Source organism: Myotis brandtii, unplaced genomic scaffold (assembly GCF_000412655.1).
Source record: "Myotis brandtii unplaced genomic scaffold, ASM41265v1 scaffold15, whole genome shotgun sequence".
Taxonomy (NCBI): Eukaryota; Metazoa; Chordata; class Mammalia; order Chiroptera; family Vespertilionidae; genus Myotis; species Myotis brandtii.
In genome coordinates this window covers 1,580,536-1,600,453 of record NW_005355410.1, presented here as the reverse complement: position 1 = coordinate 1,600,453, position 19,918 = coordinate 1,580,536, and the positions used below count along the sequence as shown (strand labels likewise).

The 19,918-nt window shown below is 35.1% G+C and overlaps 1 protein-coding gene and 1 pseudogene across 11 annotated transcripts in view; both read right to left on the bottom strand.

Moving 5' to 3' along the window:
- ZC3H13 (zinc finger CCCH-type containing 13) overlaps positions 1-19,918 on the bottom strand; it is a 135,337-nt gene that overhangs the window by 79,895 nt on the left and 35,524 nt on the right. For 10 of the 11 annotated variants that reach the window (XM_014535742.1, XM_014535744.1, XM_014535745.1 and 7 more), the window contains exons 6-8: positions 16,415-16,554; positions 14,676-14,836; positions 6,715-6,912 (exon numbers count right to left, since the gene is read on the bottom strand). The exons of the other annotated variant lie outside the window; for it this stretch is intronic. In XM_014535742.1, coding sequence (XP_014391228.1) covers positions 6,715-6,912; positions 14,676-14,836; positions 16,415-16,554 — 499 coding nt within the window. The remainder of the gene's footprint in view (positions 1-6,714; positions 6,913-14,675; positions 14,837-16,414; positions 16,555-19,918) is intronic. 11 annotated transcript variants of the gene reach the window in all.
- On the bottom strand, positions 18,358-19,912 carry LOC102254249 (annotated as a pseudogene).

The following is a 19,918-nucleotide window of genomic DNA, read 5'->3' as shown; positions in this document are numbered from 1 at the left end:
AAACCATAAAAATCTTAGAAGATTCCATAGGCAGAAAAATAACAGACATATGTTGTAGCAATATCTTTACCAATACAGCTCCTAGGACAATGGAAACTAAGGAGAATATAAACAAATGGGACTACATCAAAATAAAAAGTTTCTACACAGCAAAAGAAACCATCAACAAAACAACAAGAAAGCCCACTAAATGGGAGTACATATTTGCCAACGTTATACCCGACAAGGGTTTAATCTCCAAAATTTATAGGGAACTCATACAACTTAACAAAAGGAAGCTAAACAATCCAATCAAAAAATGAGCAAAGGACCTAAATAGACACTTTTTGAAAGATGACATACAGAAGGCCAAGAGACCTATGAAAACATGCTCAAAGTCACTAATCATCTGAGAGATGCAAATCGAAACCACAATGAGGTACCGTCTCATACCTGTCAGAATGGCTAGCATCAACAAATCGATAATCGACAAGTGCTGGCAAGGCTGTGGAGAAAAAGGAACTCTCGTGTATTGGTGTTGGAATGCAAACTGGTGCAGCCACTGTGGAAAACAGTATGGAGTTTCCTCAAAAACTTAAAAATGGAACTTCTATTTGACCCAGTAATCCCACTTCTAGGAATATATCCCAAGAAATCAGAAACACCAATCAGAAAGGATACAGGCACCCCTATGTTCACAGCAGCACAATTTACAATAGGTAAGATTTGGAAACAGCCTAAGTGCCCATCAGCAGATGAGTGGGTTAAAAAACTGTGGTACATCTACACAATGCAATACTATGCTGCTGTAAAAAATAAGGAACTCTTACAATTTGCAACTAGGTGGACCTGGAGAGCATTATGCTAAGTGAAATAAGCTAGTCGGAGAAAGATAAATATCACATGATCTCACTCTTTTGTGGAATATAAACAACAATAAAAACTGATGAACAAAAATAGATCCAGAGACATAGAAGCATCGAACAGTCCCTGCAACCTCATAGGGAAGGCTGGGGGTGGGGAGGAGATGTAAGAGAACCACCAAAGGACTTGTATGCATGCATATAATCATATCGCATGAACACAGACAGCAGGGGGATCAGGGCTTGTGCTGGTGGGTGGGAGTGGATGGGGAGAGGTCAATGGGGAAAAAAACCCCATATGTAATAAATAAATAATTTAAATTAAAAACAAGCAAAGAAAGAAAACACACAATAATCTCCACAAAAAATGATTCAGGTGAGTTCTAGATAATCAAGAGTTTACTATTTTCTATCAGAGTAGGTTACTAAAAGTTTATTTTTAAAAATTATGGGAAACTGCTACATTTTCTAAAAGCAGAGTAACAAAATAAGTCCATACGACTTTTATTTTATAAACCAGTGGCATTCAGGTTTTGATCAATACTAGATAAATAATTCGGAGCTGAGTAAATTCTACTGTTCAAACTGAAAGACATTAATAAATATGCGTTTAATAACTGTGGCCTCCACACTATTCATTTCAAAAGCAACCACACGACAGATTTCAGTGTTATTCTAGTTAACAAACTTTCTGGGAACAGAATATATTCTTTTTTTATTTTTATATATTAATATTATTTTTTAATCCCCACTCGATATTTTTTCCATTGATTTTTTTTTTTTTTTAGAGAGTGGAGGGGAGGGAAGCGGGGGCATGGGCCTGACTGGGGCCGGGGATCGAGCCTCCAATGGAGGTACATGTCCTTGAGTAGAATTGAATTTGCAACTCTTCGGTCCCTGGCACATGCTCTAACCACTGAAGAAACCAGCCAGGGCCAGAATAAATTTTTAACAAAATTAATGTGGCCAATGTAGATTTCTGAGGATAATACTCAAATCCTGGATGGCAGCTCAGTGACAGAGGCCTAAGGAATGTTTAAGAATTCTTAAAAATTTTTTGGAGGGGGAAATCATAAATTTTGCTTGGAAACTTATGGGTACTCTCCCTCACCAAAACACAGGGGCAAAATTTTACCTGAATATCAAGAAATTTGCAGAATACTAAAATCCACCAATGGATCTCAGGTTATCAGCCCCTGATCTAAAAGGGTGTAGAACTGAGACACAGAAGACAGGGACTTAATGAGTCATGTGGTTTTCTTGCATCATTTGTCCCACGTGAATGCATACTTTTCTAGTAACTCAATAGGAAACCACTGAAACAATCCTCCCATATTAAATAGGCCTTGCAAGTCTTACTTGGAAGGAAGGGAAAAAATCCATATTAAAAAATATATTATTTTATACACACACAGTATTACATTATTACTGTTATTACTTCCACACACATTATTACTGTTATTATAAGCAAGTAACAAAGCTTCTGACATTTCACTGCTGCATCATCAGCTTTTAGAACAGAACCTATACCACATATTAGGTATTCAATTACTATTGGACAAATAGATAAATTAGCATACAGTAAGTCCTCACTTAACATCACTGATAGGTTCCTTAACTTTAAGTAAAACAATGTAAACAAGACGAATTTTACCACAGGCTAAATCAGTGATTCCCAAAGTGGGCGCTACCACCCCCTGGTGGGCGCTGCAGCGATCCAGGGGGGCGGTGATGGCCACAGGTGCATTTGTTTTAACTTTTTTTGTATTACCTTTCTATTCTGAGTTCAATAAATAGTTTCATAATTTCAAACTTCAATGTTTCTAATTTACACCTTTCTTTACTATATTTTACAAAAAAGGTAGAAACATTAATACATATATCTTTCTGTTTAATTGCTATTAAAATTTAAAAAAAATTAATTTCCAGGGGGCGCTGAGTAATATTTTTTTCTGGAAAGGGGGCGGTAGGCCAAATAAGTTTGGGAACCACTGGGCTAAATGATATAAACAAGAGTTAAGTTCCTATGGCAACTCATCAATGTTATAACAAAATGATGTTGAGAATCTGCTGTACTTTTATTTGAAAACACATCTAGATATAATAACATCTAAATTAATTTTAACGGGCAATTTTATTCAAAAGGAATTTAATTACATACCCCATCAATATGAAAGCAAATGACAAAGATTCTGAATATAGTGTTTGGTTTTAGAATTAATAAATTCTTTATTCACATTGATGGAGATAAATTAAACAGATCTTAAAAAAATCCTGGAGCCCTAGCTGGTTTGGCTCAGTGGATAGAGCGTCAGCCTATGGACTGAAGGGTCCCGGGTTCGATTACGGTCAAGGGCACATGTCCGGGTTGCAGGCTCCAGCCCCAGTAGGGGGCGTGCAGGAGGCAGCCAATCAATGATACTCTCTCATCATTGATGTTTCTATCTCTTTCTCCCTCTCCCTTCCTCTCTGAAATCAATAAAAATATATTTAAAAAAAAAATCCTGGAAATTGCCTGGCTGGCATGGCTTGGTATTTGGGTGTCAACTTATAAACATATAAAATAAAAGCCGTATGGACTTATTTTGTTACTTTGGTTGGAGTTTGGTCATGGCACATGCCTGGGTTGTGAGCTTGATCCTCAGTGTGGGGCATACAGGAGGCAGCCAATCAATGATTCTCTCTCAACATTGACGTTTCTATCTATCTCCCTATCCCTTCCTCTCTGAAATCAATAAAAATATAGTAAAAAAACAACAACCTGGAAATTAAAATTAATTTATCTGAAATGAAAATGCAATTTTTCAACTTTGTCATGTATGATGTTAGAATTCCAGTGTAAGTCAGGTACCCATGCAGTTCTTCAGTTCTCCTAGCTCTGCTGTTTCTTTCCTTAGACAAAAGAAATAAACCAAGTTCAGCCTTTTCTATATACCGAGTAAAATCTGAGTCCTAGGCATTCTTTGATGCTCCTGGTAAAACAATGTATAATAAGACGAATTCTACCACAAGGCTAAATGATATAAACAAATACTAAGTTCCTATGGGACCTCATCAATGTTATAATAAAATGATGCTGAGAATCTGCTGTACTTTTATTTGAAAACACATCTAGATATAATAACATCTAAATTAATTTTAACGGGCAATTATTGGACAGCCAGAAATAAAAACTGGAAAATGAACAATTAACCTCAATTCCTCCTAATACAAAATGTGTTATCATTTCAATGATGAACTATGTAGGGACATACGTTAAGAACCACCTCTCGGAAATTTCTGGGTCACAATAACAAAATAAGAACACCAAGAACCATCAGAGAAGAATAAAAACTTCTTAAACTGTAAGTCAACAAGAACATTTAACATAATTTATATCTGATTTACATGTCATTTTCAAAACATACCTATTGGATTGAATAAAATACAATGTATATTTTAGGAAATTATGTTCAGGAATTGTGGATGTGCCAGTTAACCACTTTCTTATTGCTCCAGTAAAACACAATGATGCCAGATCCTAGCAACAGCTGAGAGAATCATTCTGGTTCTTCTAAGTCACCACAGGGGACAGGAAAAAAAAATTTGATCTACCTAAATAAGTTAGATAAGATCTCTTATGAAGACAAAGAAAGGACTAAGCATATCACCAAAATATATTTTTAGGAAATTACTGGGTTTTGGCGAACTTACAAAGTTATAGTAACTACTTACTAGGTAGATCATTTATTCTTAATATTACAAATACCATTTCACAGAGCTTTCCAGATAAAGGGCCAGATAATACTGGTTTTACTCTAATGATCTTGTTACTTAATAACATGAGGAGAAATGACATCTCACAGGTGTAGCAGAGACTGCAATGTCCTATCCCAACACATATTCTCTCCTTGCTTTTTAGTAACCCCAATTTTACTTGGTTGAGATATATGCCCAGCTAAAGGATTACATTTCCAAGATGCCCTCATAGCTAGATGTAACTATGTGACTAAATTCTGGCCAATAGGATGTAAGAGGAAATAATGTGTGAGACTTCTAGGAAGGTTAAGGCTTTCTTCCTTTAATTTTTCCTATTGCCTGGAATATGGATGTAAAGGCTACAGCGTTAGCAGTCATATTTAACCATGAGATATCTAAGCTTTTGCTTAAAAAGTGAGCATGCACAAGGAATCCAGTGTCATGACATTGAGGAATAGTGTATCAGTCTCAGACCCACCTCCCTCTGACCTTCTTTAAATGAGACAATAAATCACAATTTATGATTCCCAACCTTTGCTGAACACTGGAATCCTAGTGAGCTTTTAAAAATCTGGATACTGATGTAGCAACCCATACTAAATAAATCAGAATACCTGGGGACTGGAATTAGGTATCAATACATATTAAAGACACTCAGGTGATTCCAATGTGCAGCAAAGTTTGGGCATGAATCCTTAGTTCTAAAAGCTGATTCTAAATCTAACAATATTGCATCAGTAACATTTAGAAAAAGAAGAACAAAAATTAGAAAAACTAAATAATTTTATGGCAACATTCGATTAAGTATTAGTTTAAGTGAAAACCTGCAAATGGAAAGGCATATTTAAATATTACTATGTGGTAAATTATTACTGAAGTACAAAGATAAAGAGTATATTTATTGAGCACTGCTCATATTTTTAAGCTTTATCTCATTTAATTCTCACCTCAACCCTATGAGGCAGTATCATGCATATTTTACAGTGGAATAAATAGAGGCTCTGAGAAAACAAATACCTTACTCAGGGTCTCACATCAAGTAACTGGCAGAGCCAAGATACTAGTTCCTGTTTGTGCAAATTGAAGGGTTGTGCATTTTCTATTACACTGTAACTCAAAAAGAAAAGAGACTAAGAGGTCTCTAGAGTTATATATTTTCTTGAGGAAATATTAGTTTCATGAAAGAATTTGAAAATGAATTTAAAATATTAATAAGGATAAAACATCCCTATTCAATCTGTAAACATTTCATAAATCTTGTGAACCAGAAGATCAACATACTAAACCCATATTCATAATAGCACTATTCACAATAGCCGGGAGACAGAAGCGATCCATATGTCCATCGAGAGATGAATGGATAAACAAATTTGGTATATACGACAATGAAATATCACTCAGCTTAAAAAAGGAAGGCAATCCTGTCACACACTTCAACATGGATGAACTCCTAAGACATTATGCTAAGCCAGTCACAAAAAGACAAAATTATTCCATTTATATGAAGTATCTAACGCGGTTAGATTAATAGAAATAGGAAGCAGAATAGTGGTTACTAGGGGCTGAGAAGTTGGGAGCAAGGGGAGAGGGAAAGGGAGTTTTTTAATGCGTCTAGAGTAGCGGTTCTCAACCTGTGGGTCGCGACCCCTTGGGGGTCGAACGACCCTTTCACAGTGGTCGCCTAAGACCATCCTGCATATCAGATATTTACATTACGATTCATAACAGTAGCAACATTACAGTTATGAAGTAGCAATGAAAATAATTATGGTTGGGTCACAACATGAGGAACTGTATTTAAAGGGCCAGAAGGTTGAGAACCACTGGTCTAGAGTTTCAGATTTGCAAGATGAAAAAGTTCTGGAGATGTGTTTCATGACAATGTGAATATAGTTAACACTACTGAACTGTACACTTAAAAATGAAGATAGGAAATTGTTTTTTTTAATCACAATAAAAACATTTTAAGTTAATATTTACTGAATTATCCATAACTCAATATGGAAATTATTAAGTATACATAAACAGTTTAATACCACTAAAAAATCCATTACAGTAATGCCTAAGAGCTCCTGAATAAGTATTTTAGATTCTACAAAAAGTAAGACTGTCAACAATTCAGAATCCTCCTTACCTGGGCTTGTCTCTTTTTTCTCTTTGTCTTTCAAAATCCCGTCCTCTGTCCTTTCCATCTCTTGGTTTTTCTTCTATCCTATCTTTTACTTTATACTTTTCTTTATATTTTTTTCCCAGAGCAATATCTTCCTGTAAAGGAGGGGGTGGACTAGGAGTGCGAGGTCCTTTCTTTTTACTTTGGTTGGTTTTTGAGTTCCTGAAGATAACACAAAGTTATCATTAGAGATCCAAATACTTTTGGAAGGTCTAACGGATTTTTTTTTCATTTTAACAAAGCACATTTTAAAAATGGTGGCATTCCTTTCAATAAATTGCCTTTGAATATTTTTTATACTGGTAATCAATATCTAGAAAAAAACCCAGAAATGAGCAAAGAAATAATTTACTTGTTATTTATATCATTAATAATACTTATTAAATAATTTACAGGGTAGGTGTCTAAGACAGAGGTAGAGTAGGAAGAGATTCAGGAAAAGATAAAATGTAAAATAAAACAGTTGCATGAACTGGAGGTTGTTTTTTTAAGCTTATATAGAAAAGTAGATGAAGAAAGTAAAAATCACCTATAGTTCTATCACCCAAGGATAACCATTGTTAAAACCTTGGATATATGTTCACACTAATCCATGTCTCTTTACCTCCCTCCCCTGACACACACAACCCTACTTTTTGTACTAAATTTTCTATATTTAGTACAAAAAGTTTTTTTTTGTACTAAATATAACATGGGTATCTTTCTATAACAAAATGTAGATTTAGATAATTATTATTATTTTTTTAAATATATTTTATTGATTTTTTACAGAGAGGAAGGGAGAGGGATAGAGAGTTAGAAACATCGATGAGAGAGAAACATCGACCAGCTGCCTCCTGCACACCTCCTACTGGGAATGTGCCCACAACCAAGGTACATGCCCTTGACCGGAATCGAACCTGGGACCTTTCAGTCCGCAGGCCGACGCTCTATCCACTGAGCCAAACCGGTTTGGCGATTTAGATAATTATTATTATAGATTGTACAGAACCTCCTTGTATACATATATTTTATAACTTTTAAAAATTACATGTTGATAGCTTTTAAATGGCTTCTATGTTTTTATCATTACAAAGAACACACAATTACATAAACTACAAATGAAATCTTAAGCACTGTTAGTAAACATTTAAATCTTTGAGTCTTATTTTAAAAAATCTTTTTACAACATTTAAATTATAAAGATAGTCCTCTAAAATTCTGGAATTTTGTCTTTCATATTTAATCTACCTAGAATTAATTTGGGGGTATAGTTTATCATCTTTCATTTGTCACTTTAAGTAATTTTATCCAAGTGGTATAACTATGAGCCTTTATATACCCCAAATTATCTGTCTTTATGTTATACTTGAACAACAATTTGACTGAATGCAGCATTTTGGTGTCACTATTCTTTTCCCTCAGAACTCTATAAATACTTTCACAATATCTTCTAGTGTTTAGTAATGTAGATAAAAAGTCCAAAGAGAGTGCTTTTTTTTTTTTTTTTCTATGAAGTTTACTTGGTTTTTCTGCTGGGATGCATATATTATTCCTTAGACATTAAAAATTTCCCCAAAATGCCATGGCTGGTGTGGCTAAGCTGGTTGGAGCAACATCCCATATGCCTAAAGGTGGTGGGTATGATTCCAGGTCAGGGCACATACCCATGTTGCGGGTTCAATCCCTGGTTGGGGAGTACGTGGGAGGCAACCAATCTATGTTTCTCACATCGATGTCTCTCTCTAAAAACAAAAAATATTTTTTTAAATTCTCAAGATAAATTTTCTTTTTTCTTTTTTAAAAAGCTTTTTCCAGTACTCAGTGAGCTATTTTAATCTGAAACCTTGTCTTCAAATCAATTTCTTCTACTTTATTTCATCAGTTTGCTATATGACTCAAGTATCTCTGGTTTTTTATTATAATCTCCTGGAACTCTCTTCCATTTCTTATTTTTCTGTTATTTCCATCTCTCCTCTGCTTTCCTATAATCTAAATATGTCCTCAAATTTGGTAATTTTTCTTTTAAGCCACACTCATTCTCCTAATTCTAGACTTGGCAATCTCATGATTGCGCTATTTTCAGTTTAAAAATTGTTTTTCTTCCAAAATATATTTGTTCACAGATTGTTCATATTTTCATCAAATGCTCTTACATGTCAATGCAATATCCTCTCAAACTGTACTAAAATTATAAATAATTATTTAAATTTGTTCCCATTTACTGTAACGAGTGTTCAGTCTGGTACTGAGTTTTTAATTAGCCTTTTCTTTTCATACATCTGGCAAGTTTTCACTAGCTACTCATTTCACTATCTAATGATTTTTATAAATGACGACCTGAGCCTGAATCCTAGAACTTACTTCCTGTGACCTTGAGTTCTCTAATCCAAAGATTCCTTAGCTATAAAAAGATAATGTACAGTAACTTCCTCAAAATGTTGATAAAATTTTAAAAAGATAACACTATAAAAGCAATTGACTTATGGTGACCATTCAGAAACTTTAGTTCTCTTACTCCTTTATCCCTAATTCTTATTATCAGAGATAGGGCTAACCACCCAGCAAGTCAGAAATAACCAAATCTCTTTTTCAACTTTGTCTTCTGCCAAGAACCAGATGACTAAAATATTTTATGTATTTAACAGATCAGTGATAAATGTCTGCATTTCTAAATATTTCCCCTTTTAAAAAACAAAAAGTAGCCCGAACCAGTTTGACTCAGTGGATAGAGCATCGGCCTGCGGACTCAAGGGTCCTGGGTTCGATTCCGGTCAAGGGCATGTACCTTGGTTGCAGGCACATCCCCAGTGGGGAGTGTGCAGGAGGCGGCTGATCGATGTTGCTCTCTCATTGATATTTCTAGCTCTCTATTCCTCTCCCTTCCTCTCTGTAAAAAATCAATAAAATACATTAAAAAAAAAAAGTATTTTGAAGATAAAATACAGGAATTCTTATCACAAACTGTATTTTAACATTACTAAACTTCCGTCCTGGGCACAATGTTTAATCACACTGTACAGACTTTTTTGAAATCAGGTATGGCCATATGACCAACTTCTGGCCAAAAGAATGTAAGCGGAAGTGATGTATACTATTTCCTGGCCTAACTAATGAAAGAATCTCATGCTCCAGTCAGTAGGAAACTATATAGTTAAATAAATGTAATAATCCAATTAATTTTTTCTTTACACATTCCATTTTTTGGTGTCCTCAAAAACCTAACAAAGTGGAGTCACAATCAGAAAGAGCCTAGGTTACTGAATCTCCATGCATAGGAGAGCCACCTGTTAATCAGAAATACCCACTTTTACTTCACTTGAGTGAGAAATAAACTTCTGTGTGTTAAACTCACATTTTGAGATTAAATTATTATAACAACTAGGCCCTGGCTGGTGTTTGTCGGTGGTTAAAACATTGGCTTGTGCACCGAAGGGTCTCAGGTTTGATTCCTGGTCAAGGGCACATAACTGTGTTGCAGGTCCGATCCCAAGCCCCAATTGGGGTGTGTACAGGAGGCAACCAACCTATGTGTCTCACATAGATGTTTCTCTCTCCCTACCCTTCCTCTTCCCTTCCTTCCACTCTCTCTCTAAAAAAAAAGGACAAAAAAATCAAAATATCCTCGGGTGAGGATTAGTAACAAAACACACACACAAACAAACAAACAAACAAACACACACCTATTAAAGCAACCAGGATTATGCCAATATACTCACTAAAGTACAGAATTTCTTCACATTACTATAAAAAGTGTATGTGGTTGGAAAATATGCTTATGTTATAGGTATAGGGTTTTCAAGTGCCTTCCAATTGAATGGGCTAAATTGGTTTTGAATGTTTTGAAGTAAAGAAGATCTTTCAACATTTTTAAAGTCAATTGATTATTCTTTAGTGGCACAGAGCCCACTTCCTATTTGTGGCATACAGCTCAATTAAATACTTCTATCATTTTTAGATCCTTTTTCTCTCTCTCTCTTTCCAAAACTACTTCTTTTAAAGAGTATTTGACATACTTCATATATCTTTGTACAAAGAGCTATAAAAAAAATTTACTTAATAAAAACTAAGAAAAAATGTAGATCAAGCATGTCAAACTCAAAGGCTAGCACAGGCCAAATAAACAAGGTTTAAGTTTATGTGGGCCACAAAAAACCCAAAGCTTCAATTTTCACAGAAAGAATAGGTTTTTTCAATAGAGATATGGTGAATACAAAGGGCTGAAATAAATGAGTAATCATTAACATAAAATAATAGAACATTTTAATAAAAATTAATAATTTTCTTGAACATTAACTTACCAGACACTGAATAACTAACTGCACAAATTAATAAGCGTAACGGAAATAAACCTATTTTTTTTTGTTCTCTGAAAGTGAAATATTTTCTGTTGCGCACACCAAATGTCAGTCCAAGATTAATGACGTGGCAATCGGCTGCTAAAATATTTGCTGCTATATTAGTGGAGAGAAATGGTAGGCCTGCGTGTAAGGGAAATCCAACATGATTATAGTAATCAGTCATTAGCCCTAACCGGTTTGGCTCAGTGGATAGAGCATCAGCCTGTGGACTAAAAGGTCCCAGGTTTGATTCCGGTCAAGGGCATGTACCTTGGTTGTGGGCACATTCCCAGTAGGAGGTGTGCAGGAGGCAGCTGATCAATGTTTCTCTCTCATCGATGTTTCTAACTATCTCTCTCCCTTCCTCTCTGTAAAAAATCAATAAAATATATTTAAAAAAAATAGTCATTAGCGAACGTTATAGTTCGTTATTAATAATTATGTATAACAGGATATTGTAAAAATTAAGTTATTAAATTTTTATTAAAACATTTCTTACATACCATTATTATGGCTGGGCCGCAAAAATATTCATTGTGAGCCACATGTGGCCCACGGGCTGTGAGTTTGACATGCTTGATATAGATGGCAAAAATAGATAATGCATTTGCTGATTCTAAGCCACTCTATATCTCACATATCAACATAAAGTTTACTATCAGGCTATATCTCACAATGAAAGTAAAGAAGCCCTAACCGGTTTGGCTCAGTGGATAGAGTGTCGGCCTTTGGACTGAAGGGTCCCGGGTTCGATTCCCGTCAAGGGCATGTACCTTGGTTGCAGGCACATCCCTAGTAGGGGGTGTGCAGGAGGCAGCTGATCGATGTTTCTCTCACCAATGTTTCCAACTCTCTATCCCTCTCCCTTCCTCTCTGTAAAAAATCAATAAAACATATTAAAAAAAAAAAAAGTAAGTAAAAGAAAACTGCCAGCCCTGACTGGTTTGGCTCAGTGGATAGAGCGTCGGCCTGCAGACTGAAAGGTCCCCGGTTCGATTCTAGTCAAGGGCATGTACCTTGATTGCGGGCACATCCCCAGTAGGAGGGTGTGCAGGAGGCAGCTGATCGATGTTTCTCTCTTATCGATGTTTCTAACTCTCTATCCCTCTCCCTTCCTCTCTGTAAAAAAATCAATAAAAATTAAAAAAAAAAAAAGAAAGAAAACTGCCAGCTCTCGGGGAGAATGGTCAGTTTTAATTTGTAATTATCTCTGCCTCCCCAATTTGATAACCATGTAAAACTAAGACCCAGGAGTTTGTTTACCATATTGTCACCTCAGTTGACTTATTGGCATTGGTTGCAACATTCCACTGAATTTTAACTGAAATTCTAAACCTTACTTGATGCTTAGTAAGTCTTCAAACAGTTTATAGTATCATCAAGAAATGAAACTGAAAGTTGAGCTGACACACTCTAGGTAAGGTAAACTGCATAGCTAAAGAAATGATATGTGCAATGCAATGTTTTCTTTGAACCTATAATGTACTGCTTTCCAGATCCTTCTGCTTCTATTATTAAATTAATGGTGCATCTTAGAGTCAATACCATTGTAGAATACAGGAAATATCATAGTTAAATCAATAAGTAATTATTCATACTAAATACTCATCACAAGATAAGTGAGCTACTAAAAAGCAGTAAGAGAAGACTACATGAAAAAGAATAGGATAAAACTAACCGCTCATCTAAATAGTTATGATTTCTATGAATAGATTAAATTTCAAAGATTCTATTTTCTCGCATCAAAGATTTTATAAATAGAAAAAAAAAGAAAAGAAAAAGAATATTTCTGGTATGCTGTTTTTTTTTTGGGGGGGGGGGGAATGAATGGAATTGAGAAAAAGTTAATAATTGGTTAGCCAAGTGGATATACAGCAAGTAGGGGTAAATCCCATCACTCTATGTTTAACCTCTCCCATATCCCTTGCCATATTTACTCAATCCCAGGAGCAAAGGAAAGGATCAAGTCAACTCTACAAAGTGCCTTATTAAAATGCAAAACTCTATGCAAGCTAGGTGCTTTGAGAAGCTAGAACAATGAACCATCAAGATCCCAATCTAGCCTGGCAAGTGTGGCTCAGTGGTTGAGCATTGACCATGAACCTGGAGGTCAGGGCACATGTCTGAGTTGCAGGCTCGGTCTCCAGTAGGGGGCATACAGGAGGCAGCCAATCAGTGTTTCTCTTTCACACTGATGTTTCTCCCTCTCCCCCTCTTTCTCTCCAAAATCAATAAAAATATATTTAAAAAAAAATCCCAATCTACAAGGCGCTTAAATTTAATAGAAGTTGTAAAACACGTATGCCACAGCTACAATATAATACAAACAATAATTAATATTAAGAGGGGGATATAAGTAAAATTTAATAAACACAAAGGGAATACAAATTATGTTCAGTAAGGAAAAATGGGAAAACTTAGCAGAAAGATAAAAATTGGGTTAGACATCGAAGGATTAAAGATGGAAGACTGTAGATAGATGTTTGGATAAAAATATGGCAATACTGAAATATCAAAGTAAAATGTTATTTTAAAAAACCTGTATTTCACTAAAGAGAATGGAAACCACTGAGTTTTTCAATGGTATAATAAACTAATTGGAATTGTTCTCAAGATTTCTCTTACAACATTTGTAAAATAAATGGGTTGGGGTATGTGATTCTTTATATGTGTGGGGAGAATAGACACTAGATAAAGTTGATATAATTAGAAAGATGATATAATAATCTAGGCAAAAAGTAACTAGAATCTAAAATAGGGTTAGAGCCTCTAGAAACTAAAAGGAAGGAGTAAAATATGAGTTTCATTATGGGTTCAGATAGAGAGGGTTTCCAACTGGTCAAAAGTTGGGAAGAGATTTTTATTTAGTGTTTTCCTTAAACAAAATCAGTGTATGTACTTTAATTAAAATTTAAATAGTACAGCATGTCTTATGCCTTATTCTCAGTCCTGAAATGTAATAATATTCAATCATTTCTCTTTTTATTTCTTCAACTGGCTACTACAATAAAACTAATAATTCCTGCTACATATATACTGTAAAGAATTTAATCTCTTGATCATGTACCCAAGAAGACAAAAATTAAGTTCATTATGTATCATTTCTAATAGCTAAAAACTAGAAACAACTTAAATGTTCAACAAGGTAGATTAATATATAGTATAAATACTAAAAAAAACTAAAGCTACATATGTCAATACATATAAATGTAAAAAAAATGTTAAGTGAAAAAGTTATGTATCTGTATTAACATTAAACTGATGAAAATACTATATATTGCAAAATAATACCTACTATAAAAGTACAAAGACATACACAAGTATCATAAAAACAAAATTCAAGAGAGGAAAAACAGGAAATGTGTCTGTTATGTTTCATTTCTTAAAAATTAAAAGTTCTGAAGCATATGTAGATGTGACAGACATTTGTTTTATTGTTCTCTATTAACTTTTTTGAATTGAAACATTTTACACTTGTTTAAAACAAAAAAGCTTACATTAAATACTGAACTTTTGTAAAAGTACCCTTCTGTAATCTACTAATTCCTTAGAGTATAATTTCAGAAAAAGCTATTTCTTTCCAGCACTATTTATCACCCTACTAACCTTTGTTGGTCCAACAAGGGAGAGGAAACTGCAGTTGTCTTCCTGTCCTTCTTGCTAGTTGAAGATGACGACTTAGGGCTTGATTTTCGCTTTGGAGATTTGCTAGACTTTCTTAGAGAAGGTGATGGAGATAACTTTGATCTAACCACTTCTGGTGAAACCTTTCAAAAAATTCAGTAAGTCAATTCAGAAACTCCTCCAGTCATGGTAATAATAATCAGGCAGTAAAGCATGGATTTTTAAACCATGCCAGAATTTAGATGAAATATTAAGTGTTATTATAATAGCCATGTATTGATAGTAGTCAGACTCATGAAACTGTGCTTTTATTTTTATTTTTTTAGATCATTTTTTTTCTTTATTAAGGTAGTACAAATGTGTCCTTATCCCCCCATTGTCCCCACACACCCCCAGTCCTGCCCTCACCCTCAACCCCTGTTGTCTGCGTCCATTACTTATGCTTATATGCATGCATACAAGTCCTTTGGTTGATCTCTCCCTCTTACCCCCACCCTCCCCTACCTTCCCTCTGAGGTTTGAGCATCTGATCAATGTTTCTCTGTCTCTAGATCTGTTTTTGTTCATCGGTTTATGTTGTTCATTATAATCCACAAATGAGTGAGATCATGTGATATTAACACAAAATGCTAATTAACTCCCCTAAATAACATTAATACCAATAAAACAAAATGAAGTTATGAAATTTCAAAATCTCCTAAAAAAAATCACAAATTATATTCAAATAAATTATCTCTCTCTACTCTTTAGTAATGAAGCAATTATTCTAGAAACTAGTGGCCTGGTGCATGAAATTTGTGCACATTAAAAAAAAGAATAATTAGGGCAGCGGTTCTCAACCTGTGGGTCGCGACCCCTTTGGGGGTTGAACGACCCTTTCACAGGGGTCGCCTAAGACCATCGGAAAACACATATATAATTACATATTGTTTTTGTGATTAATCACTATGCTTTATGTTCAATTTGTAACAATGATAATACATCCTGCATATCAGATATTTACATTACAATTCATAACAGTAGCAAAATTACAGTTATGAAGTAGCAATGAAAATAATTTTATGGTTGGGGGTCACCACAACATGAGGAACTGTATTAAAGGGTCGCGGCATTAGGAAGGTTGAGAACCAATGAATTAGAGGAAATATTTTAATATTGCTATTTGCCCTTTCTCTATAATAGAAGTGTCAGAGATAAAAGAAAATTAGTAAAATGTATATGAAAATCTCCCTCTGACCCCAGGACACAGAGTCAAGTCCCTGCCCACCCGCGTGGGCCTCGAAATCACGCGAGTCCCAGACCCGGCTGGCCCCACCCCCGTCAAGCCCCACAGGGCAGGGGGCGCAGCCTCAGGTCCCCTGGTACTACCTCAGGTCCCCTGGCCCTGGCGCGAGGACCATTTGTATATTAGCTCTTTATTATATAGGATAGCATGGGCCTAAACAACAGACATATATATATTCAAATCCCATTTTATATTAGCTGGTGACTCTGGGCAACAGAACTTCAGTTTTGTTCACCTGTTTATTATCTATTTATCTAATAGAGTGATGTGAAGATTAAATGATTAACACATATGAAGTGACTGATATAGAGCAAGTTGACCAATATGTGTATCAATAGCCCAATACAATTTAAGATGTGCCAAGAGCTAATGAGTTCTCTGATCAATATTCATGTTGATGTTAATCGACTAACATATATTTCAATAAATAGCATACCTCCTTTTTAATAATAATTTCTTCTCTCTTCTCCATGTTTTCTTGCTCTAGCTTCATTAATTCCCTCTGTATCTTCTGACGCTTCATTTCCAATGACAACTCATGAACGTAATCATAATTAATATCTCCATTGTCAGAATCTTTAAACAAAAAATCCCATTACTTTTCAGAAACTATAATAATCTCTATAAAAAACTAGAGAATCTTTTCAAATAATTTTTATACAAAATAGTAGAGCCTTTATTAGATTAACATACTTCTAAAAGATAAAAGAAATATACACGTTTCTATAAAGGATTAAAATCAATATGGCTGATTTATGAAAAGCCAAATATTTTTAAGGTTCCTGGATTTGCTGGAAGTAATTTTGGGTTGTTGGGAGTTGGAGTTTTGATTAAGAGATGGGATTTTTAAAAGATAAAATAAAGCACTCAATTATAAATTCCAAGCATTAAACATACCAAAGCCTTCAATATTACATGCTGCATATAAAATGAATCATTACCTCCTTAATTTTCTTAGACACATTAGTACTATAAAAAGGTTACATTAGGTGGGCAACACTGCTTCCATAGTTTTTTGTTGTTGTTTTTTATCAGTGGCACAATTGATTTATAACTAAATACAGTTAACTATTTTTAATACTAATGTGTACATGAGCTAATTTCTGAAGGATCTATAATATTTTCATTAAAAGTGATTTGAACTAGTTCCTTAGATTAGAACTGTACATCTCCTCAGTGGATCTGATACTATGTCTCTATTTCCATTCATCTCTTCCAATGGAGGGGGGTGGCGAGGAAGAAACTTGGTTAAGGAAAAGAAAAGTAAGAGTGGTGTGCAGAGCTATTTCATTATAATACATACATGTTTTCAAAGGCTATTGGCACTGCCACCCAACATCTCATTCTCATTTGCTACAAATGCCAAGAAGCCTGGAGATGGGAATTTTACTGACTTCTAAACTAACACATGACTAATTGGGCTTGATGGATTACAAACTAAGGTACCTTCTCAAACTATACTGTCAGCACTTAAGATCACCATTTCCTAACCTGGAGTAAAGAAATAAAATGAACTAAAAAACAAAGATAAACTAGTTCTACTTGATTGCTTAAAGCACAAGAAAATGGACATCACTGTCATGTACAGATAAAATACATTTGAATGTCACCTATCCACTCATGCATGGGGACTGAGGGTAGCTTTTATATCTGTTATCTGTGTGATTAAACTTAATTATTCATGTTATATTGGAATATGACAACTTCTCAGTAAATATATAAACTAGACTAAAGCATGTTTGTCAGTCACAAAGCAATCATTAAGAGGCATATAAAATTTACTAGGTAAAATAATTAGAGATGGTGTATTAAATTAAAAATGGTTCTATCTAGTTACTATTTTATATCCCATTGACATAGATCAGTAAATAATAGGGCTGAAAGATATGGTTTGATTGTATTCTTTTTTTTTTTTTTAGATGCTTTACCTTCTTTATTCCACTATGTATAACTATTTTGTAGGATCAGAAAGCACCTTAGATTTGATGAAGCACAGCATATGGATTAAGGAGAGATTCTTTCCTTGTAATAAATGCATATTGTTTTGTTCATATGTTTAAGTGATCTAAGGAAATTAATTATAACTCATAAATGGACTAAAAAAAAACCCACTAGAATTCCCAAAGGGTTCTCACTGTGCAACACAAACTCCCTGCCTAGAATAACGCCCAGCTCAGACTGGGCTGGCAGACATCACTGGACACTACTATATCGCACTGCACACACAAGACAAGTCTCACATTTGTTTCTAATTTATTGAATATTGCACAACATACTTTTCTCTGCAAACAATAAAATATAAGGTCACCTAAAGAATTTTAAAACGGCAAAGTAACAAAACATTGCCTAGAAAAGATCTTTTTTTTAAAGTGGTAAATGTTAACCAGATTTAAAATTAGGTACAAACAAAAAACATACTGTATGGAAATAGTCCACAGCATTTTCAAAGTTGCCCATCAGACTATGGATATACCCTATGGCAGAATAGGTGGATGCATTTTGCGGAATTAACACCAATGCCTGACAGTGATAATCCAGTGCCTCAGCATACTTTTTAAGTTTTCTGCAGACATGCCCCAAGTTGTTCAACAAAGGTTCCCATTTGTCAACAGTTACCTCATTCCCAATTGCTTTAATTTTTTCCAAAGCATCAAGAAACCATTTTTCTGCTGTTTTCCATTCTCCATTTTGAAATGCAACCACGCCAACTTCATGCATAACAAAAGGATCTTCTGGTGCAATGCTTAGAGCCTGGCCAAAGAATCTTTCAGCCAATTTTGAGTTACTGGTTAATCCATATTCTAATCCAATATAGAGCATTGGCAAATGACACCCTTTCATCAGCTGTGCTGCTGTGAAGTAAGCAGCCATTGCTTGATCATGTTCACTCTCAACTGCAAATGAATGTCCATATGCTATCCACGCAGGCCCATAGGTCTTCTCAAGTGTCGTAGCTTTACTGAGATATCTTCTGGCATGTTCATTCTTATGATCAACCATGAAATAATAGCATCCCATTGCAAACCAAGAAACAGGGTTGCTAGGATATAAATCCACCAATTTATGAGAAAGATAGAAAAGTTCATTTGCTTTATTCAGCTCCACAAGTGTCCCTATATGTACAGGTAAACAATTGGCATGGAAAGGATCTTTTTCCATTACTACAGAAGCTTGTAGCACATTTTAAAATCACAGTTATAGTAATGTCTTTCAGCTAAATATACTACCACATCCAGATTCTCTTGCAAACCATCTACAGACTCGGGGATGATAGTTTCACTCGGTTCATTATACTTTTTTAATTTGTTCTCAAGTAGAAAACGTAGCAATTCCTGTTCTTCAGTACAGAGCTTATTAAGAGGTAGTGATTCAAGAAGTTCTTTTTCTTCTTGGGCTGTCAACATGTGGTGTGATGTCAAAAGATCAAATGCTTCACAACAGACAACATCGAGCTTCAAAGCTTCTTTATAGCTATAGGTAGCTAGGGTTCGGTTATCTAGAGCGTCATAGATTTTCCCTCGTAAAAGACAAATAGAACTCTTTATTGAGGACTGTGACATTTCCCAGTCATTGGGGGTGTCTTTCAAGCCACTGTCATCCTTTAAATACTTCACGAATAATCGTTTGTTGATAGGCTCCTCCATATCAAGAATATCGAGAGCCTGCTGATGCTCTTTTGCAGCTAATGACATCTAGCTGCAAGGTAGCGGCAAGATTCATACAATTTATCTAGTTTTCGTGACCGAAGTGCATGCGCTGCTCTATGATATTGTGCTGTCAGGTAAAGACACTGAGCCAACCAATAAATGTCCTGGGGTTCCTCATGAGAGAGTGAAGCTACTTTATCGGCCCAAAATAGAGCACTTTGATACCGTTGCTGGTCCAGGTACTGCCGGACGCGCTTCCGCAGCCGCTCCAGGTTCATGGCCGCGCTGCCGCT